We start from the raw sequence: 23,618 nt of genomic DNA, 5'->3' as shown, positions 1-23,618 counted from the left end.
AATGAAGTAATTTATAAAATAATTGACTTCATTTGTGAGACACTAGGACTGAGTATTGAAATTTTTACAATTTTAAATCGGTTTATTATATTTTTTAATTGTTTGTTATATACATTAGGAATAAAATGTGTGCAAATAACTCAGTCGGACTGCTAGTTACAAAGTTAATTTGATTTTAATTATGAAAATTAGTAATATGTTGTTGTTTTCTAATGCCAGCCGTTTGACAATGAAGTCATTTGACCTCTTGAACTCCAATATTTTTCAAAGATATTTTCATGGTCAACCACTGAAGCACAAATTTTGAGGTATTCCGAATCCATTTCTTGGTTTGAGTTGCACAATGGGCAGTTAGGGGACTGATATATTCCAATTCTAAGCAGGTGCTTAGCCAAACAGTCATGGCCTGTTGTCAATCTAAATGCAGCTACAGACAATTTGCGTGGTAAATCGGGAATTAACTGTGGATTATGATGCAGAGAGTTCCATTTTTTTCCCTTGAGATTGTGTTATCAAATTTTGTTTGTTGAAGTCTAAGTATGTAGAGATAATTAACCTTTTCACAGAATAATATGTAGATTTAGTAACAGGTCTGTAAGTAGCAGTGCTGCCCTTCTTTGCTAAAGCATCCGCATTCTCGTTTCCCAGGATTCCACTAAATTAGTAATATAATCAAAATGTTCATACGCATTGCATTTAAATACGGCGAGTCAATTTGTTTCATACGAACTCTGATTCACGGCAATATCTAGGCTAATTTAGGCTCAATAAACTTTTGAAAACCAGACATTTATTTATTCACATTTTTTTATTAACATAATACCGTAATTTTTAACTTCCATTTTTGAAGGTATAGTAACAGGGGGTAGGCCTCCCTAAACAGACGCGATACGGAATGCGTTACGATAGCGTTACGATTTTGCGATAAATGTTTTCATTGCGTTCAGTGTTTGTGTTCACACACACGCGATTATCGCAATATGCGTTATTATCGCAGCAAGTAGAACGCGACGATTTTGCGATCTATTCTCCCGGAGATGTAGATCGCGCGAACGCCAGGCGTTTATTTTGATGCTGGGTTGAAGTGTGTCTGTCATGGATTCATCTTCAGGGGAGGAGGAGCTTCTGCTTCTAGTCGCGCAAGCTGAGGATGAGGAAGAAAATCGTCGCAGACGCAGGTAAGTCCATGTATGTATGTATGTATGGTTAAGATAAACGATATAAAAGGTATAAAGTTATGATTTGAGCTTTTTTTTGCCAAGAACTTGAAAAAAATTAGTCCATTATAAACTTTTGTTTTAATTTGCTCATTTCATTGCAGGAGGTTGTGGATTCACAACATAAATACAACAAGGGAAGAACAAGGCGAATTTTATACCTTAGTTCCACAATTAATTAGAGATGAAAAACGTTTTTATATATACTTCCGGATGACAATTCAGTGCTTTGACGAGATTCTGGGTAAAGTAAGGGGAGACATAACGAAGCAGCATACCGATCATAAAGGCACGGATTTTCCTTTATGAAATCAATCAAAAGTTCCACGTTCATTTTCAAGCAAAAGAAATCAATCTGTAAGCACAAGTGATGTACGCCTGCTAAAGATAACTGTTCTCTACGGCTGTGGTTGGAAAACAACAATCCGCGGATGTGTCACCCTCTATGGCAATCTGATTGGCTGGGGACGTTACGATATCGTATATCGCGGACGCGCCAGTTTGGGCACCTCTTCGCGATAATGCGATATTGCGTTATCGCGAAATCGTAACGCTATCGTAACGCATTCCATATCGCGTCTGTTTGGGGGAGCCTTAGATCCAATCCTAAATATTTTGTTTCTCTGAATCTCCAGGTGGCTACATTGTTGAGATAACGTTTGTCATGTTAGAAGCTGTGTTTATACAAAATTTGGTGTTTCTCCGCCTAATGTACTGGAAATAATTAGTTATTTTCAATTTGTCTCTATTTTTATATAATATCGGAATTGTATATTAGTAGTAGGGTCTAATAGTCGTTAAAATATTAATAGCAACTACATTTCTTTGTTTGTGTTTTATTTCATTGTCTATGACGAACGTAATGCGTAGTTTCTTAGTTTCACAATTTCTTTTCTAAATGACAGCACTAACTTGAGTCCTTTAACCTGCCTTATGGAGTAAAGATCCGCATGATAAATGGGACAAAGATCAAATGCAGAACTTTGCCCCATGGGTCAACTGCAATATTTAGTGTATTGCTATGATAAAATAGTACTCTAACTTCGATACTAAATCTGTTTTTTTAACAATTACTATAAATTCTAAAATATTTTGCAGAAATTACTAAAGTAGAACGGATTCTAAGCCATTAATATACGAGTATGTGATGGAACAAGTAAGACAACTTTTCGATGAGGGTGTATCAAAAAGAAAATCTGGCAAAATGTCAAATGTAGAAGATCCACCGTAAGGAAATGTTTCTAAAATAATTACGACTTTCTTCACTTGGTTCCTTCAAGCGTACATTTAACGACAGATAAGAAAATGAATTGACAGAGCACTGCAGAAATTAAAGTTTGTGATTTTATGATCTGATACTTAAAACACGTTGTAAGTTTGCACACTAGTACATACTTTTTTTCCATGTTGAATCTAACTTTTAACACTTAAATATAAATAATTGATTAAATGGCGATCTTACTCGTGTTAATTATGTAAGCATGTGCGGCTTACAGCTGTTTCGGTGCTACTTGACACCATCCTCAGAACCTTCTGTGTCTCGGCGCCATCTCAACTTCGCTGCCTGTTGTGTGGGTGCGTTCGTGTGATGAAGAGTTGTGTCAAATAGTGTGTGTGTTCTGAAATTGATCTGTGTGTTGAGAATTTGATTAGGGTGTGTTTTAGTGTGTCTGTATATTTCATATTGTTCTAATGTGTTGAGTTTTTGGTTTTTGGGTTGTAGGTGTAGGATTTCCATGTCTGTATTTATGTTTTTGTATGTGTGGTTAGCATTAGTTATGTGTTCGGCATATGTAGATGTATTATGTCCTCTGGTTGTTGCTTTAATGTGTTCTTTGTATCGAGTTTGGAATGATCTGCCTGTCTGTCCAATGTAGAAACTGTCGCAATAATTGCATGTGAGTTTGTATACGCCTGTGTGGTTGTATTTATTTGTTTGTGTTGTTTGTGTGTTGAGATGTCATTGTAGTGTGTTTTCTGTTCTGTATCCTATGTTGTATTTCTGTTTTCTGAATGAGGATCGCAGTTTGGAAGATAGACAGATTGGGTTTGCAGGAAAAACTTCACTTTTCACAGGCATTTGGTCCCTGTATAAACATCAGAGTGTTTCACATAAGTATAAGGGCAGGAGTGAAGTGTCACTTATGGAGAGGTGACCTTAAACTTTTGGTAAGGGCTGTAAACTTTAGGACTGTGAAACAGTTGTCCGTGTCCGTAAACGAGAGTTGATTTTATTATTACTTCTATATTATTTAAGTTCGGACATAAAAGTCGATCCTTATTTTACGACTGCCCGTATCTTGGGAGTGTCCAAAAGGAGAGGTAAGAGAACAGGAGTTTCGTCACTGATATTAAAATACAGAGAATGTTTCTGGTTATGGCAACTTTATTTCAACCTGTTTATAGGTTTACAAATCCACATGTGACTCAATGTTACAGACTTGTACTACAGCGACGGTGCCGTGAAGTTCTTATCACTAGGTGTAACAAACGAGGAATAATTAACATTCATTTAATCACAAAAATATGTTTGATTTCATCATAACCACAGTTTGATCAGTTGCTATGCATTTGTCTACGTCCATCGATTCCCTTTTTTTATGTTTTAAAGAACAGTCAGAAAGAAATTTTGAAAAGCGTGGCGTTAGAAAAAGAGTAGGATATTTACAAAGGAAATAAAAGAAAATAAATATGTATAAAAATTACATTTATCTTAAAAAAATAAAACGACAGCCATGTAAAGTTTTCATATACAATATAGAATGCCTTAGAATTGTTAGTTACAAGTTTCTTAACATCATTTCCGATTGGGAGCGAGGTATGCTTCTCTGTTGTACAGTATAATTCTGAATGGACCTCGAAGTCATAGATGTCGTTTTGGTACAAATTTCATGACGTTTAAATAAATACCAGTCACTTCAGGTAATATCAGCTATATATTGCATCAGAGTGTAAAGGACTAGACTGATCGTCAAATACGAAGGCCATCCGATTCTGAACACTTCTGCGCAGGAGAAATCACGTGAAGTTGCTAGTGATCAAAGACATGTTTTAGAATAATTTCATTTAATTAAATTGACGTGTAGATAAATGAATAATAAAACATAATATAACCTTGACTATGCGCAGAAGGGGGTCGCATTCATACCTGACGATCACTATAGCAATTTATTTAACCGTGGTGGGCAGCATGGGCGTGGGCTGCGAAGTGAGCAGCCTTAGCAGCAGCTACTTCGGGTGTGTCAGCAGGAACTCCGTTCACGATGGCGGGCACTCCAGCGTAGTGGGCTCCGTAGTGTCCAGCGTAACCAGGAACACCGGCTACGGCGTAAGGGCCGGCGTAGTGGGCACCATCGTAAGCTCCATAGACACCGTGGTCTGGGGCGGCGGCAGCGGCAGCGGCGGCGGCGTTGTAGGCGGCGAAGTGTGCGGCCTTAGCGGCGGCGACTTCTGGGGTGTCGTGTACGGGGGCGGGGAGTCCGTGGGCGTAGCCGTAGGCGTGGGGGACTGGCACCCCGGCGTAGGGATAGCCGACGATTCCTGCAGAGACGGCGCTCACAGCCACCAGGAAAACGCACGCGACCTAAAAATATACATTGATATACATTAAAGTAGTTAATAAGATCATTTCCTTTCACGAATATTTTATGTCTATATGGCCTGTTTCCAAACGAATTTCATTGCTGGTCTCTCCTGAAGTGATGCATTTCTTATTTTCCCTTCTTACCCAGCACTGAGGTCTAGAAAATCTATTGCGCTAACCCTCAAGCTAGATGCATTCCCAACCCACACTGGCTGACTACACTAAGGTTCGCTGCGTGCCCAGGCTTCGAGCAGGCAATCCCACTTGTCCCTAGATGAAGCGTCGCGAGCAGGAGTTCGGGGAATGCTTGTGAACTACATTTGTCACCGAAAGGTCGCGGTCTTGTATTCATTCATTCATTCATTCATTCATTCATTCATTCATTCATTCATTCATTCATTCATTCATTCATTTCATTCATTCATTTATTATCTTTCATAGATCTTACATGAGCAATGAAGCTTTAAGATGTGGAACAAATCAAAATTTTACAATATTACAATTGAATCGGTTATTGTTGAAAGGAAATAAGTCCACTTTTTAAAGTTTTGAGATAATCGAAAAAAAAAACTGATTTGTGAATAATCTATCGAAGATTAAACCAAAATATATTGTACACATGAAATATATGTGTACAATATATTTTGGTTTAATCTTCGATAGATAATATAATAGATAAAATATATTGTACACATGAAATATATGTGTACAATATATTTTGGTTTAATCTTCGATAGATTATCCAAAAAACAGTTTTTTTCGATTATCTCAAAACTTTAAAAAGTGGACTTAGTTCCTTTCAACAATAACCGATTCAATTACAATTTTTACAGATTTTTACAATATTTTACAATTTTTACAGTTTTACAATGTAGTAATTTTCTACAATGATAAGGTGAGGTCCGAGGATTCGCCAAAAGATTACCCGGAATTTGCCTTTTGGTTGTGGAAAACCTCGGAAAACCCCAACCAGGTAATCAAATCAAAGGGGGAAATGAAGTGATGCCGAGGACTCGCCACAGACCATCCGGCTTCAGTCCCACGACTGGGGAAAACCTCGGAAGAAACCATTCATTGAGAATACAAAGCGTTGCAGTGAACGTAATCCGGGCAATGATAATGATGACAATGACATAAGAAGGAATTATGGCGAAATGAGTCCGAAGCCAAACGTCAAATGTTACCCAGCAATTGTGCTTCAATTGGTCGGAGAAAATTCCAGCCAGGTAAATTTCCTATCATGGACTTGAAGCCGGATCCACTCGTTTTACAGTCACCACATTAACTCTTAAACCAGAGCGGTGGACTTCTGGGAACCGATCCGTAGTTATTTTGATCTGGGACTCCTGTGATGCAGGGTTTGCACTATGTTGAGACATTTCATTTACAATGTGGCGTTCGAGCCCACTAGCACAGGCGCGTGAATTGTTCAGTTATTATTGAAATAAAATCCCGAAGTTTGCTTAAACATTTCTGCATTATCTCAATTTGTGTTGTTTAGGCTACTATGCGAAATTTTGAAGCCATGTTAATTCAGTTTTTACAGTTACAAATCTATTCAAAAGTTTCTAGATGAGATACTAGATGAGAAGAAATGCGATTTACAATTAATGTACGACACAGAAGACACAATCATTTTTCGTAAACAGTTACATGTCATCTAATAGTACATTATGCAACGAGCCTATAATGATAGTAATTAAGAATCGAGTATGGATATTTATGAAACGAGCGCAAGCGAGTTTCATAATTTTCATACGAGCTTCTTAATTACCATTATAGGCGAGTTTCATACGACTTTTCATGCTCGACCATATTTCTAACTTGAAATTACCGGTATTCAGATGTATACATTTTATTTGTAACTGACAAGATCGGAAGTGACCTTGTTCTAGGTCGTGAATTGTGAGATGTGCGCAGACGCGAAAGTACTGATTTTTTTCCGAGGAACAATAATGTCATTGACCTCGACATAGTCCCGTTAAACTTGATAATATTATAATATTATAACCTTGATTATTGAATTCGACATTGAAAAACGAGATGACAAATTGAATTTATTTGAATGTTATTTACAATTAACGCTAATTATTATAGTAACAGAACATAACCTTCTGCGACAGTATTGGATTTCCAGCCTCCGTGACTTTTCGCTAATTCTCTTTCGATTGCATATCCGAGAATAATCGATACTTGCGGTTTTATAGCGGTACAAAGCTGACCTGTCATTGGCTGAACAGTTGTAATCTGAGTCGTCATTGGCTGAAAGACCTGACCTTTAATGAGTAGGTGTACTTTAATGAGGTCCATTAAAGGTCTGCTACCAGGTGTATAATTACTACATTTCGGCATGGTCGAGCATAAACTTATTTACGACACTGCAGCACAGAAGAGTCACTTTTGTTAGGTGGGACAATATCCACGCAACTGAAATTGCTAACTTTACAGTGCTCGCAATTACCGTACATTCTCGCACAATATTACCTTATGTGCTATAATCGAATTAAACGTTTCGTTCCTGCAGATAGAAAATTGTTAAACTACATTTATATTGAAACATTTAATGTGATTATAAACTTTTTACTTTTTTTTTATTGATGGAACCAACACAAATCTGAATAAATACATCTTCAATACATATAAAAAAAACATCGTAGCATTGATTGTCTTTAATGAGGAAAAATTATCCAATTAATTAATTGTCCTCCGCTCTGAGCTGTCAGAAGTCTGCACGAAACGTTAAAAGTGTCTCTGTGTGTTTACTAACACTAGGAGATTTATAGATATTTATAAATTTCACAATACTGCGACTATTCTACAGCAAATATATCGTTTAGGAAAATGTTTATTTCCCTCTACAATTAAATATTTATCATGTCGTATCTCCTATGATAATCAATCGCGCTGTTTTTTTAATTGATAGCTCAATGTCTAAGGAAAGCATAGAAAGAAATTCGAAATAAAAATATTTCTTGAAAAGTGAGGGGAAAAAAATACTAAGTTCAACGTGATCTGTTCAGAATAGACATTTACACCAACTTTTGAAGGTGTAAAGGTCTTTTTTATTTTTCACTTTAGATGGGTGGTCAAAACGATAGGAATGTTGAGAAAGAACGGAAATTACTTTTAAAAATGATGGTTACTCAAAATCTTTACTTGTTTCCGAGTTACGGGGAGTTAAACAAAGGAGCGTTTCCGCTTGACGGAGTACTCACGACTCAACCTTTTGTCTGTTAGAATCTCAACGAAAAATTTTTCCTGAGCCTTTTTGTACTTCAACCTGAATAATTGTACAATTTCAAGCTGTTCTAAGTAGTTGGTTATCATGCACAGTGGTAAATCTCAAACGAGATGCCATGTTTTAACACCGAATTAGGCCTACGGTAGACTTCATTCACGTCCATTTTATCCGGCTAGAGATAGCGGGTCCATATTGAAATAACGTGTGGTGAATGGCTCTGATTGGGTCTTTCATCAAAATTGACAACATAACGTCAACAGTTTAACGTACCTGTAGAGTGTGAAAAGTCTGTAGTATTGGTGAGAGAGACTTTTTGGCTTTTATGTCATGTCTTGTATGTGGAAAATCCAACGTTTTGGACTTACGTGTTAGTTCTATCATCACGGAAGACAGACAAAGGAGAATCTATTCGTTATACCCGTTACAAAGACCTATTATTCAGAAAGGACGGTATAGTCTTCTCTGCCTCCTCTAATGATAGATACGACATTTACTTAGCTCAAAACAGTGAATGTTTGTGAATCTTCAATACAATACAAAAGTCCAAAATTCACGAACAATACCTAACACCAGTGCTATACATTTTGCGACGAACATTGTTTCGAAATGCATAAAACGTATAATAAGGTACTGTAATAGCAGTATCCACCTTCTTCTTGTAAACACTCCAGTGATTTAACAACATGGGTTTAAATTCTGCACCTATTGCTCGACTGAGACAATCTCTTCATTTATCAGACGGAGTCGACAGTGGTATAGAATTACTATGCTGCGTATATTTACGCATAGCTATATGTGAGTGTAATCAGACAAGGAGAACGAGCAAAATACAAGGAGAACAAGGGAAATAGAAGGATAACAGCGAGATTATAAGAAGAATAAGGAAAATACAAAGAGAATACAAGGAGAACAAGGGGAATACAAGAAGAACAAGGGGTGCACGAAGACAAAGGGATTATTAAGAGAAAGACTGCAAAATACAAGGAGAACAATAAGAAGATAGAGAAGAAGGTTATTATAAGAGGAACCACGAAAATACAAGGGGAGCAAGGGGAATACATAGAGAACCAATGGAATACAAAGAGAACAAGAGGAATACAAAGAGAACAAGGGGTATACAAATGGAACAAGGAGAATACAAAGAGAACAAGGGGAGTACAAATACAAAAAGAGAAATACGAGGAGAACAAGGGGAATAGAAAGAATACAAAGAAAACACAAAAGGAGCAAAGGGAATGAAAAGAGAAGAAGGAGAACAAGAGGAATGCAAAGAGAAAAAGGAGAATATAAGGAAAATAAGCGAAATACAAAGATAACAAGGGGAATACAAGGTAAACAAGGGGAATACAAAGAGAAAAGGAGAATATAAGGCGAATAAGGGGAATACAAACACAAAACATGTCGATATGAGGAGAACAAGATGAATACAAAGAGAACAAGGGCAAAACAAAGAGAAAAAGGAAAATACAAGGAGAACAAGAGAAATACAAGGAGAACAAGGGGAATAGAAAGAGAAAAAGGAGAATACAAGGAGAACAAAGGAAATACAAAGATAAGAAGGGGAATACAAGGAGAGCAAGGGGAATACAAAGACAAAGAAGAAATACGAGGAAAACAAGGAAAAATACTAGGTCAATAAGGAAAATACTAGGAGAATAAGGGAAATACTAAGTGAATAAGGAAAATACGAGAAGAATAATAGAAATATTAGGAGAACAAAGAAAGTATTTGAAGAAAAAGGGGAATATAAGGATAACGAAGGGAATACACGGAGAAGAGAAGGATTACGGTACTAGAAGAACCAGGAAAACTATGAGAACAAGACAAATATTAAGAGAAAAAAAGAGAATAAAGGAAATATATTGAGAACAAGGGGATGCAAAGAGACCAGTGGGAATTATAGGAGAACAAGAGAAATACTAGGAGGACAATAGGAATTCTAGGAAAGCAAATGGAATTCTAGGAAAGCAATGGAAATATTAGGAGAATAAAGATAATACAAGAAGGGCAATGGGGAATATATGGAGAACATTGGTAACGGAAGAAGAACGATGGGAATAGAAGGACAATGGGAATATAAGAAGAGCACTGGAAATACAAAGAGAATAAAGGGAATACAAGGAGAATAATGCAAATACCAGGATACAAAGGAGAGTAAGACAAGAGGGGGAAATACAGGGAGAGTAATGGAAAGCCAAGAAGGGTAGGGAGAGAGGTTTGCATTTGAATGTTATGGTCAGTTACCAAGTTACCCCATACCTAATGAGAAGAAAGACGTAGCTGTAAGTCAAAGTCGCTAGTACAGTTATATCGCTTTAGGACCAAATGCGAGTTACCAAGATTTTGTTCCAACATCTCGCTTTTTATTTTTTTAAGTTTAAGTGATACTTGCGTCCAGATATATATATATATATATATATATATATATATATATATATATATATATATATCGTTCTCCGTAGTACGAGAATTCAAAAATGTTTCCTAACCATCATTAAAACCATGTACCATGAATTTATAATAATAATAATAATAATAATAATAATAATAATAATAATAATAATAAATTAATGTGCTTATATTTATACAGTTAGACCTACATGTAATATATTTTCTTGTTATCAATGATTTACAGTCATCGAAATTATTGCATATAATATTATATTTTATGTAATGGATAAACAATATTCTTAGATTTATTTTCTCACCTGAATGAGCTTGTTCATTGTGGAGTGATGTTAGATGCTTGGGGTTGCCTTTGGTTGTAGTTGACTGTGTTGTCGCCATCGGAATGGTCTCTTTATATACCCTCATTCGACGTATGTTACAAAAGAAATGTGTCCTTCACATTGGTTTGTGCAGCATTTTTAGAAACAATCTCTGTAACACACGCGTTTCTGGACACACCTCTTCACCTTCAGAGTTACGCCTTACGGAAAGCAAGTCCCCGTCTGCGTGTAGGAATATTGCAATTAGAAGCAAGTCTCCTGCCGTGTAAGTCAAGCGGAAGGGATATGCTGTCAAATATCATGTACAGCAAAGTGTTTCAAACAGATAGCTACTATACAGTAAACTGAATTAATGATGATAATGATAATGATCATATTTATTGTCATCAACATCTATACCAGTTATTGTGTACCACCACATTTCATTAAACCGAATTAATAGAATAATAAATTGTTATAATTCTAGAGCCCGGAAATTAGGCAAAATGCCTTTTTCACAGGGTAGATACACGAAAGAGTTCAGTAGAGAAAAACATGATTCCGGGATAGTAGGGCCAGTTTTTATTTTGAATTTTTTTTCCTATTTTAGCTTACGTTGTCTATTTTCAGGTTTAATGTCATATTTTATCTTTTTTTTTTCATTTGATGGACATTTTTTGCTAGTATGCACTTATGCCATTAGGAAAGTTCAGGATAACAGACAGGGTTTGGAATTGAACGGGTTACATCAGCTTCTCGTCTAAGCGGATGATGTCAATATGTTAAGAGAAAATCCACAACGATTAGGGAAAACACGGAAATTTTACTTGAAGCTAGTAAAGCGATCGGTTTGGAAGTAAATCCCGAAAAGACAAAGTATATGATTATGTCTCGTGATCAGAATATTGTACGAAATGGAAACATAAAAATTGGAGATTTATCCTTCGAAGAGGTGGAAAAATTCAAATATCTTGGAGCAACAGTAACAAATATAAATGACACTCGGGAGGAAATTAAACGCAGAATAAATAAGGGAAATGCCTGTTATTATTCGGTTGAGAAACTTTTGTCATCTAGTCTGCTGTCAAAAAATCTGAAAGTTAGAATTTATAAAACAGTTATATTACCGGTTGTTCTGTATGGTTGTGAAATTTGGGCTCTCACTTCGAGAGAGGAACAGAGATTAAGGGTGTTTGAGAACAAGATTCTTAGGAAAATATTTGGGGCTAAGAGAGATGAAGTTACAGGAGAATGGAGAAAGTTACACAACACAGAATTGCTTGCATTGCATTCTTCACCTGACATAATTAGGAACATTAAATCCAGACCTTTGAGATGGCCAGGGCATGTAGCACTTATGGGCGAATCTAGAAATTAATAATATGCATATAGAGTACTAATTGGAAGGCCGGAGGAAAAAGACCTTTGGGGAGGCCGAGACGTAGATGGGAGGATAATATTAAAATGGATTTGAGGGAGATGGGATATGATGACAGAGACTGGATTAATCTTGCACAGGATAGGGATCGATGACGGGCGTATGTGAGGGCGACAGTGAACCTCCGGGTTCCTTAAAAGCTATTTGTAAGTAAATAAGTATGCACATATTAAAAAATCAGTACAAGGAAAAAATTGTACGAATTCCGAATATATGAGGGTCGTTCCGAAAGTAATACCTTCTATTTTTTTGTGTTGAGCTGTGTCGCCTGAGCCGAATGTTAGTGGCGTTGTAGTAAAAATTGAACCTTCACGCTAATGTCCTGTTAGTTTGGTTGTCGTACGACAGATAGTGACCGCAGAGCAATCTACCAAAATGGCATCTGGTATTAGAGGTGCGTAAGAAACAGAATTGGTTACTGAATTCCTCACTGTCGAACAAATTTCACCTATTGACATCCATCGACGTTTGCTGAAGGTGTACGGAGACCATACAGTGTACGCGAGCAAAGTAAAGCCATGGGTGGTGCGTTTCAACAGTGGGATAGATGGGGTGTGATTCTTTTGGATGCCCTGGAGCCTGTAGAAACTGTCAATTCTGGCTAAGCTGAAAGCCTGAATTTCCAGAATCAGGCCAGAGAAGAAAACCTTTCGCTTGCAACGCGATAAGGCCAGGCCTCACGCCAGTTTCCCGACCACTGAGCACGTTGCAAAATTTGGTTGGACTGTCCTAGCATATCCGCCGTATAGTCCGGACTTGGCGTCTTTGGACTCCTATCTCTTTGAGCCTATGAAAAATGGACTACTTGGCCAGCAACATTTTCCAGACAAGGATGCTTTTATCGCACCTCTAACAAAGTGACTTGCCTCTGCTGGTTCAGATTTTTACGAGCGCGGCTTGCAGGCTCTTGTTCATCGCTGGCAAAAATGCTTAACGGATGGTGGTGACTATGTGAACAAATAATTGTATGCAGCTGAAACCTTGCTCTTTTTAACTGTGTTATTATGCTCTATGTATATCTTGTAGTTTCTGTGAAAATAAATAGGAGACATTATTTTCGTAACGAACCTTGTATTAAAATATAAATGAAAACAATTTTTTATTTTATAAATGAAGCACCTGTTACAAAAATTAAACAATATTATTTTTTTAATAATGGGATTCTCTGAGAACCTCAGTCCACATAAATACATTTCAAACATTTGTGGCGCCATGCCTACAAAACAGCTCTAAGCTGATCAATCAACCGAGAGGATTGGTGGGATCAGTTACTGTGATTGTACCCGTATCTCTCACCCCGAGGCAGATGGTTTCCCTCGTCTGATACGTTCAATTTTACAGATTACAGGAAAACAGTGCAGAGAACGAAAAATAATTAATTCTCTCGAATCATAGTGAAAGCGATTAGCAAGATTGATACTTTAATTTGCGTTATCGTTACCGATATGAGTTCATCCACAATTCATTCATTCATTCATTCATTCATTCATTCATTCATTCATTCATTCATAATGTTCTTTCACTGCAAATTCAGCTTTCTTTAATATTTTCTATTTTCTGCCTTCCTCTTTGTCTCCTCATATTTATTGTTGTTTACTGTTTATTGTTAGTAAAGTAACATGTACAAAAATAGTCTTAATTTTTTCCTGAAGGAGTAAAAACTCGTGCTCAGGGAGTAATCTAAACACACACTTAACACAAGCAAAGATAATTATTTGACACAAAGTGGGTCAAGAAAAAAACATTATAGAAATAAATTAATTTAAAAATACAATTTCAATTTTAACAATTTAAATCATACAAATATATATATATATATATATATATTTATATTTATATATATATACATATACATACATATTAAATCAATATATATATATATATATATATATATATATATATATATATATATATATATATTCTTTAAAAATTAAATTCCTAACGCTATTTTTTTAATTACTGATACTCAAATTCTAGCCGTACAAAAGAAGGCCAAAAAATTTTAACTGAACGAGGAATTCATCAGGTGGGTGCAATATCAAGTGGTGAAAAGGGCGTTAATACAACAAGTGTGTGTTGTACAAGCGCACCAGATATTTTGTGCCACCAATGAAAATTTTTAAACGTCAAACAGTGCATCCTACGTTATCAGCTTGTGTTCTTCCAGGATGGTTATTTGTCTGCTCTGATTCAGGTTACATCAACAGTGAACTATTTGTGGAATAGCTGAAACATTTTATTTGCCACTCAAACCTGCCACAGAAAAAAGTGTTGCTTCTGTATATCCACCTATACGAACGATTCCAAAAATTTAGAAGCTAGATTATCTCGGGAAAATGATGTGCTCCTATTTCAGCTTCCTCGCCATAATACTCAGAGGCTCAGCCTTTAGATGTTTCTATCTTCAAACCATTTCAGACAGCTAAATCATGAAGCAGTTCTTAGGTGGCTTCGAGATAATCGTGGAGAAAAGGTGACGCAGTTTACAGTTTGAATTGCCTTGTGAAGCACATGGCAAATGTGTAACAATAAAAAACGCATTCAGGAAGTTTAAATGTTATGTAATTTATGCTCTATTTTTTCAATTTCATTTGAAGATGCATTACTCTCTTTCATTAATTACAATAAACTTGTAATTTGCATTTATTACATTATTCATATTAAATACTGTTCAATATGTTCAATATTAAAAGCTTTCCATCATCCTGTTCCCTGGATTTAAAGAGGTGCGATTTAAGAAACCGCAGGTGCTATTTAGGAAACTAGTTGCCTAAATGGCACCATTGACAAGTGTTTCGAAAATGCCATTCTACTTCAAAAATATTAAATCAAATTCAAGGATTCTTTTTTACATGAAAGGTAAATGTTCTGGGAATGTATTTCTGTAAAGGAATGCAGAAAATAAAAATTGTATTGTTCAATAAAAATTATAAATGCTAAAGTGGTGCGATATACGCAACCTTGCCCTATAATCTCCAACATGATAAAAGAACTTGTTTCGAAACACGTAAAACGCATAAGAAAGTATATGTATCTTTCGTGACACTCAACTATTCTGTTTTTATTATGATTTGATTCCATTTACAGTATTACATAATTATATGTTGAGGGTTTCAATTTCCTTTTTTCTCCTATAGCTAAGTTGTCATTGTAGATCTGTTATTGCATTTAATAGCATAAAATAAATTAATTTCCTAACTATTTCCTTCCTTAGAGTTGACACGTAAATGTATTACTGTCTGGTATGCCACGTTCATTCTTCCATTGAAATCTATAGCAGTCACCTGAGTTCCGTGACCGTATTTCACCCTAAGGCAGGATTACCTTGAGAACCGCTTGAATACAGTTGTGTGATCCTACATATGTTTAAATCTCACCTTGAAACAAACATTTTTCCACATCATGTACTATTAAGTTTCATGAAATTTCCGTTCTGTTATTTCCTAGACGAATTCCACATTTATGCGGTCTCATTCACTGCAGCCAGGTTAAATGCCAACAAGTCAATGCCCGCTTACGGAACAATGAAGTAATATTTCCTTTATCAGCCGGAAGCAAGTTGTACGATCCTTATAAATTCTTGATGTTGGATTCCTTAACGCCAACTTTATGCGTATGTTAATAGGAACGAAAGCAGTTAACATGTCAACTTGTAATTAACATTACAAGTAAGAGAATAGACTATACTACATGGCAACTATTTGATTAGATTTAATACAACAGCTCATAGTTACGATAGTCGATGGCAATTTAGTCTGTGTTGAAGATGACAGTGATGACGATTATAATAGGAATAATGGAGATGAAGATAATAATAATAATAATAATAATAATAATAATAATAATAATAATAATAATAATACTTGCTTACTTACTTACTGGCTTTTAAGGAACCCGGAGGTTCATTGCCGCCCTCACATAAGCCCGCCATTGGTCCCTATCCTGAGCAAGATTAATCCAGTCTCTATCGTCATATCCCACCTCCCTCAAATCCACTTTAATATTATCTTCCCATCTACGTCTCGGCCTCCCCAAAGGTCTTTTTCCTTCCGGCCTCCAAACTAACACTCTATGTGCATTTCTGGATTCGCCCATACGTGCTACATGCCCTGTCCGTCTCAATTTAATGTTCCTGATTATGTTAGGTGAAGAATAAAATGCGTGCAGTTCTGTGTTGTGTAACTTTCTCTATTCTCCTGTAACTTCATCCCTCTTAGCCCCAAATATTTTCCTAAGCACCGTCCACACTTGTGGAGTAACGGGTCAGCGCGTCTGGCCGCGAAACCAGGTGGCCCGGGTTCGAGTCCCGGTCGGGGCAAGTTACCTAGTCGAGGTTTTTTCCGGGGTTTTCCCTTAACCCAGTAAGAGGAGATGCTGGGTAACTTTCGGTGCTGCACCCCGGACTCATTTCACCGGCATTATCACCTTCATATCATTCAGACGCTAAATAACCTAGATGTTGATACAGCGTCGTAAAATAATCCAATAAAAAATTTCCTAAGCACCTTAATAATAATAATAATAATAATAATAATAATAATAATAATAGTAATAATAATAATAATTCCTTGTTAGTTCTCTGCCCAAGGGCATGTCTTTCACTGCAAACCCAACATTCTCGAATCTTTCCCATTTTCTGCCTTCATCTTAGACTCCTCATATGATTCATATATGCTGATAATAATAATAATAATAATAATAATAATAATAATAATAATAATAATAATAATAATAATAATAATAATAATAATAATAATAATAATAATACTTTATTGCCAGAACAAAGATACATATTGTTTTTTTTTATATAAGAACACTCTAGCACCCCCAGAAAGAGTAAGTTACATACTCGTGCTCAGGGGGCATTCCACATAATGTTATCTCATTTTAATAAATAATAGAGTAAAAAGTAAAAAATAAATAAATAAATAAAAATAAGAAGAAAAAACACAGATGTCACAATAATTTAACTTTAAATTTTCTCTCTAAACAACAATCTTTGAATTGATTTTTTAAAAATAAGGAGCATTGTATGTTTGGTAATTTAGCTATTATCTTGTTATAAAAGCTTAAACCGAAGTTGCAGATGAAAAGGTGCAAATTGTCAAGAGCCATTACATGTCAACAGGGCTAGGTCCACAAAAGATTGTACATAGAGAGTTATTAAGACTACGAAAAGTTGGCAATGGTGTTTAGTTACCAGGGCTCTCTCATAAAAAGGTACAATGTACCATGCGTTTTGATTTCCCTTCGTTGTTTATTTGCCGTGTTAATAGTGAAGTTGTGACAAAAGGCTTTATTGATTGTATACCGTGGTTTTTTTCTGTAAACAGGATGATCAGCGCAGGTATTTCTTATATACAACATAATACGTAGAAAATGGAGGGCTGTGAATCAGATAGAAACATAATGTATAATCTGTAGATGAAACAGTTCTTTGTTTTAAACTTTTCAATTCCTAATGTTAAAAATCTAGAAAATTGGGAAAATATGATTAAATTAGCACGTTTTTCTTATTGTAAGTGACATGAAAATACAGAATAAAATACAATGAACTGACCACTAGTGGAAAATAGCTTTATTTTCTAAGTTATATGACCAAAATTTTTCAACACTATCAATATTTCTGTCGGGTCTTTTTACTGTCATACCAGTACAATGACGATAATATAGAACATAGAAAAAATATGATGATAGCCGGCGATATTCAGTCCAGTCTACATAACCACTTTAATAGAAGCATTTGCAGAAATTAACAGATCTTTGGATAATAAATGGATCATAGTATGTAATACCATCCATAAATTGTGAACTTTGTTTTTTTCTCAGTATATTAATTTTATTAGTATCTTCAAACTGTTGATAAAGATTGGTGAAAAGTTGTCGTAAGTACTATCAATTCAGTTCTAAAAGTATATATAATTATTCTTAAAATTGTTCAAGAGCGAAAGTTATTTATTAACAAAATACTATTAATAAATTTGGCACTTTGCACCTTTCTACTGTTAAGTATCTAATTATGTCTCTATTATTATAAGAGTCTGCTTTTAAGTTACAATTTTAACCAGTTTTAGAAGTTTTCTGGATTTGGAATAATCCTATGCATTGTAAATGATTTTCCATTAAAAAAATACCTAGAGTGTCAGCGGTAATGCAATTAGAAAATTTCATCTCCGTGTAGTGAAAATAAGCATGAAATAGAGGAAATAATGACTTGGGCAGGAAAATAAATGTGGAATATATTGGTTTATAATGTTATAACTTCTAACTACCGTAATATTTGTAGAAGTTGCAAATTTGTCTTCTTCGGTAGTATTTTAATTTAATGCTAAGTAAATGATTTGAGATGTGGATCTTGTAATTTGCCTTCACACCAGAAGGTTTATGAAATATTGCAGGCATATTTTGATATTTTGTTAATTAATTTTTACGTGAAGATACCTCATTCTTCTGTGAGTTAAATTATTTTTGATAATTATTGTAAGAGTCTCGTTTAAAGTTAATATTTTAACCGGTTTAAAAGAGTTCTGAATTTAGAATATTCCTACATATTGAAAAGTACTTCACATAAAAATATCTAAAGTTTCAGCGACAATGTTATTAGAGAATTTTATCTTTATGTAATGGCAATTACATTTGAAATAGAGGAAATAATGGCTTGAGCAGATAAAGAAATGTAGAATTCATTGATTTATAATATAATATAAGTAATGTTATAATCTTTAACTACCGTAATTTTGGTAGAAGTTACATAATTTGTTTTTTTCAGTAGTATTTTGAATTTAATACTAAGCAAATGATTTGAGACGTGGGTCTTGCAATTTGCCTTCACACCAAAAGGTTTACGGAAAATTGTAGCCATATTTGAATATTTTATTACATAAATATACCTTATTCTTCTGTGAGTTAAATTATGTTTCTATTTTTATGAAGAGTTTATTTTTTAGTTAAAATTTTAACAGGCACTAAAATTGTTTTAAGTTTGGAATAATCCAATTGCAATATATTGGAAATTACTTCGCATAACAACACTTGAAGTTTCTACAATAATTGAATTGGACAATTTTGTCCTAGACACCTAGAATAATGAAAATTACGTTTGAAATAGAGGAAATAATGATTTGAGCAGGTAAATAAATGTAGAATGCATTAGTTTATAGTAATAATGATATTATTTTATCACTTTTAATTCTCACTACAGAAGTCATGATCACAGTCTTGTCATGTGAAAACAATTTTCTACAATCATGCGCTGGTTTGTTTCCCTGTTAAAAGTTTTCATATTATACATAATATTACAATGCTTACAAAAATGAAGTACTTCCAAAACTATTTAGTACAAGTAAAATTGTACTTATTGACTTAATAGTCACATTAATTATACATTTGTACTATTTCTGAGGCAATCTCGAATTATAAGAAAGTCTAAAATTCATATTACATTTCGTGCCATGGGCTATTTTGAAATTTATTACGTATTTCTCAGAAGCTTTGTGGGCTAAACCGATATGATAGAAGCTTATCCGTGGTGGGCAGCATGGTTGTAAGCTGCGAAGTGGGCAGCCTTAGCAGCGGCCACTTCGGGGGTGTCAGCAGGAACTCCGTTCACGATGGCGGGCACTCCAGCGTAGTGGGCTCCGTAGTGTCCGCCGTAGCCTGGAACAGCGGCGGCGGCGTAGGGGCCGGCGTAGTGGCCACCATCGTAAGCTCCATGGTAACCGTGGTCGGGGGCGGCGGCGGCTGCAGCTGCGGCGGTGTTGTAGGCGGCGAAGTGTGCGGCCTTAGCGGCGGCGACCTCTGGGGTGTCGTGTACGGGGGCGGGGACCCCGTGAGCGTGACCGTAGGCGTAAGGTGCAGGCACTCCAGCGTAAGGATATCCTGCGTATCCTGCAGAGACGGCGCTCACGGCCACCAGGCAAACGTACAAGATCTGTAATTCACACAGAAAATAAATTAATAAATTCAGAAAGAACTTATGTGAATCTTTTAGATTTAATTTGTCTAATTTGAAGCTTTCTTCTCCTATTTCTACACCAAGATTTCGATTCTTAAGTGTGTTGTGGTTCCATTTGAAAAAAAACCATCGTTTCGCCGTCAACCACCACTTATTTTGCCAGTTGGTTGACTTTATCATTGTATTTAGGAAGCATCTTCTGATTCATTCTTTGTACGAGGTCCCAACAATTCTTCCGGTAGTCGTCAATGTTTTGAAGGACATTCGAAAAGAGTGGGTGAAGAAAGAATGATGCTGAAACTGTTCAGGAAGAGAAAAAGGAATTGGTTGGGTCACTGGTTGAGAAGAAACTGCCTACTGAAGGATTCACTGGAAGGAATGGTGAACGAGAGAAGAGTTTGGGACAGAAGAAGATAATTATCAGGTGATAGACAACACTAAGATTATATGGATCACATGCGGAGAGTATGAGGAAGACAGAATACAGGAAAGATTAGAGAATGCTGGTTTGCTACATCTCTTCTGAAATGAACTATAGATTTTTAACATTACAAAATATTATTATATTTGTTGCAAGTGTTAAGATATATTTTGAACCTACTCATTATACTCTCGTGTGCTAAACGTTACTAGTATCTTAATTTCATAACTGGTATTGAAATGTAATTTTAAATTGTACAGTACATCTTTTCTATGCAATGTGTTGTTTGTAAGAAGTTATAAATGAATGAATATAGGAACTTATCATTTTTATACATCTTGATTACACAACTTTTTTTTAACACTATATTACTTCGGAATATATATTATATGTCTTTCTAATGTTAAATTTTACCGCACCTGCTTTACATAGCACGCCGAAACATTTAAACCATGTGCAGTAAAATTTAATACGAGAAAGACATATTATAATACATATTCCGAATATAATTTTTAGTTTGTTACGGCAAAATAGCTTTCAATTCATATTTATCTGTTCATTCAGTATTAGTAACGTCTCTCTTTTCACCAAAATTGTCATATCTTATTTACAATAATTTTGATCTGCTTCTGACATTATTTATTGTCATTGCGGAAGTTTCTAAATAGTCTTAAATGACCAAGTTGTTATTTCTTTTCTCCTCTCTCTTCTTCTTCATTTTTTTTCTCTTTTCTTTTTTATTATCTTGATATATTACTTAATCATTTGTGTTTGTATGCCATTTAGTACGACTTTGCTAATCAACATTTTATGTCTTGTAACCCATATGTATTCTCCTATTAGTATATTAACTGTATAATATATCTCAAGTAAATTAATCGTCGAATTTATCTCGGACATTTTAGGTTTTAAAAATTGTGTGTTTCTGTGTGTGTATTCCCCTTATGTTATGTAACTGATTTTGATTATGTGTAATTTTCTACTTTATTTTATATATTATGTAACCGATCTTGATTATTTGTAATTTTATATTATGTAACTGATCTTGACTATTGCAATTTTCTACTATATTTTATGTAATTTCTAAGGTATTTTCTTTTGTGTTATTTTGTAATCTAATTTTGTATTTCATGTATATTATTGAAACCTGGTTGAGTGGAAGAGAAGGCCTTATGGCTTTAACTCTGCCAGGCAAAATAAACCTACTACTACTACTACTATATTTGCAAAGAAATGCATTGTTACTTGAAATTTATGACACTAATTGAGGTTATTTTTATGAATAAAACTAAGGGAGAGACTAATGAAGTACTTTGTATGGAGTGTGACATTTTGTGGAGCAGAACCATGGACATTACGACGAAGTGAAGAGAAGCGAATAGAAGCATTTTAAATGTGGATATGGAGAAGAATGGAATGTGTTAAGTGGCCAGACAGAATAAGAAATGAGGAGACAAAGAGGAAGTCAGAAAATAGGAAAGATTGGAGAAAGCTGGGTTTGCAGCGAAAGACCTGCCCTTGGGTAGAACACTGAATGAATAAATTATTTCATTCGATACTTTTCTTAACTCAAGAATTTATAGCTATAACGTTATGAATCACCTTACCTGGAACTTCTGCATGTTTAGTTCGTTGAGAGCTGTTGTTGGTATTTCAATAGTAGCCGAAACTCTGAATGTGGAAACTTTAATTTCTCCTTATATACCTACTCCGATCGCCGTTACAAAGACATGTCCTTCGCTGTCTGTGGTGTACAGATTTTTCAGAAAGCATTTGTACCATTCTTGTCTCGAGACACACCCCCTTCACCTTCCGTGGATCATTTCACGAACCCGCCCTACACACAGCAAGTCCCTTCTCTGGTCACACTAGACATAGAAACTGCTAAATGTGGAACCAGGAAGTGAGTGAGACGTTTAAAATAATATAAAAATAACGGATGACTTAATGACTCGATAAAAATTTAGTGTATGTATGTTTTAGGATGTCTTCAGCTCTGATTTAAACGGTAACGTGTTTAGTTACCAATCTGACTCCTGTTAGATAGTCGAGATCTTGTTTTCCTCCCATCGGAACTAGTTATCTACAGAATAACTTTGCTTTCCGCTGGGGATTATACATTATATGAACGTAGACCAGGCCAGTTTGAGAAAATTTTGTAAAATATTTAGCTATCGTTAAACTAGGAATTCTTTTAGATTTGTAAATTTTATCTTGAAAACGGGACTAAGGGTTTTGATAAAATAATGTGAATCTATCATTTTCGTGTCAGAAAAAAATATTTATCTAGGTCTTGACTTTGGGCAAACTCATTTAGGGGTTACCGGATTGATTTCCACGAACTAATAATCTGCTACTAATAAAATAAATCTAAGAGACTTATTTATAACTCTAATAAAAAGCGATTTTCGAAGCATTAATACATGAATAAATATACGAGATGAACCGTAAGTAATGCCATTAATTTCAGCGGTTTTGTTCTGTATTTGTATTTATTAACATTCCATGGTATTCATACATTGCTTCACAGCTGGAATATGGAACAAGTCAAAAAACTTAATACTGTTATGAAGTCTTAATTTATAGCCACAGTCTAGATGAAATATATACAGAAGAGATTTACAATATAGTCTACTAGTACAACACAAAGTTTTAGTATCAATTTCATGAAGCGTTATTGAATGTCATGAATTCACCTACAGAATAGAAGGCGTGAGAAATTAGGCCCTGAATAATCTTATGTTTTGAGTTTCATTTTTTATATCCATAGGGAGGCTATTAAAAATGTTTACTGCCATATAACGCACTCCTTTTTGATAGCATGATAACTTGCCGATGGAGTATGAAAGTCATTTTTTGACGTGTATTTATGCTATGAACTGTTCAATTAGTTACAAAGTTTTCACGATTACATTTCAAACAAAATAGTTACATACAATTTTGCTTATTTTTTATTCCTTTTCGAGAAAAAATATGTTTTAAATGAAGCATTTCATAGCGTGTTTTGGGAAAGTCATTTAATCTACGTAAAGATCATTATTTTTGGTCCTACAGAA

At 35.1% G+C, this 23,618-nt stretch overlaps 2 protein-coding genes across 2 annotated transcripts; both read right to left on the bottom strand.

Annotated features, from left to right (window-relative positions):
- Positions 1–3,585: 3,585 nt before the first annotated feature.
- Positions 3,586–10,833, bottom strand: LOC138697762 (cuticle protein 2-like). Its single transcript, XM_069823250.1, has 2 exons — positions 10,750–10,833; positions 3,586–4,800 (listed from the first exon to the last, which is right to left on the bottom strand). Exons 1-2 carry the CDS (start codon positions 10,765–10,767, stop codon positions 4,390–4,392), a joined length of 429 nt encoding a protein of 142 aa, XP_069679351.1. The 5' UTR covers positions 10,768–10,833; the 3' UTR covers positions 3,586–4,389.
- An 8,507-nt stretch (positions 10,834–19,340) lies between these two features.
- On the bottom strand, positions 19,341–22,307 carry LOC138697761 (cuticle protein 2-like). The gene is made up of 2 exons (XM_069823249.1): positions 22,170–22,307; positions 19,341–20,117 (listed from the first exon to the last, which is right to left on the bottom strand). Exons 1-2 carry the CDS (start codon positions 22,182–22,184, stop codon positions 19,707–19,709), a joined length of 426 nt encoding a protein of 141 aa, XP_069679350.1. The 5' UTR covers positions 22,185–22,307; the 3' UTR covers positions 19,341–19,706.
- Between the last annotated feature and the right edge of the window lie 1,311 nt (positions 22,308–23,618).

This window comes from Periplaneta americana, chromosome 4 (genome assembly GCF_040183065.1).
Source record: "Periplaneta americana isolate PAMFEO1 chromosome 4, P.americana_PAMFEO1_priV1, whole genome shotgun sequence".
Classification (NCBI taxonomy): Eukaryota; Metazoa; Arthropoda; class Insecta; order Blattodea; family Blattidae; genus Periplaneta; species Periplaneta americana.
Note: the sequence above shows the minus strand (reverse complement) of the source record. Positions and strands in the feature narration are given on the sequence as shown.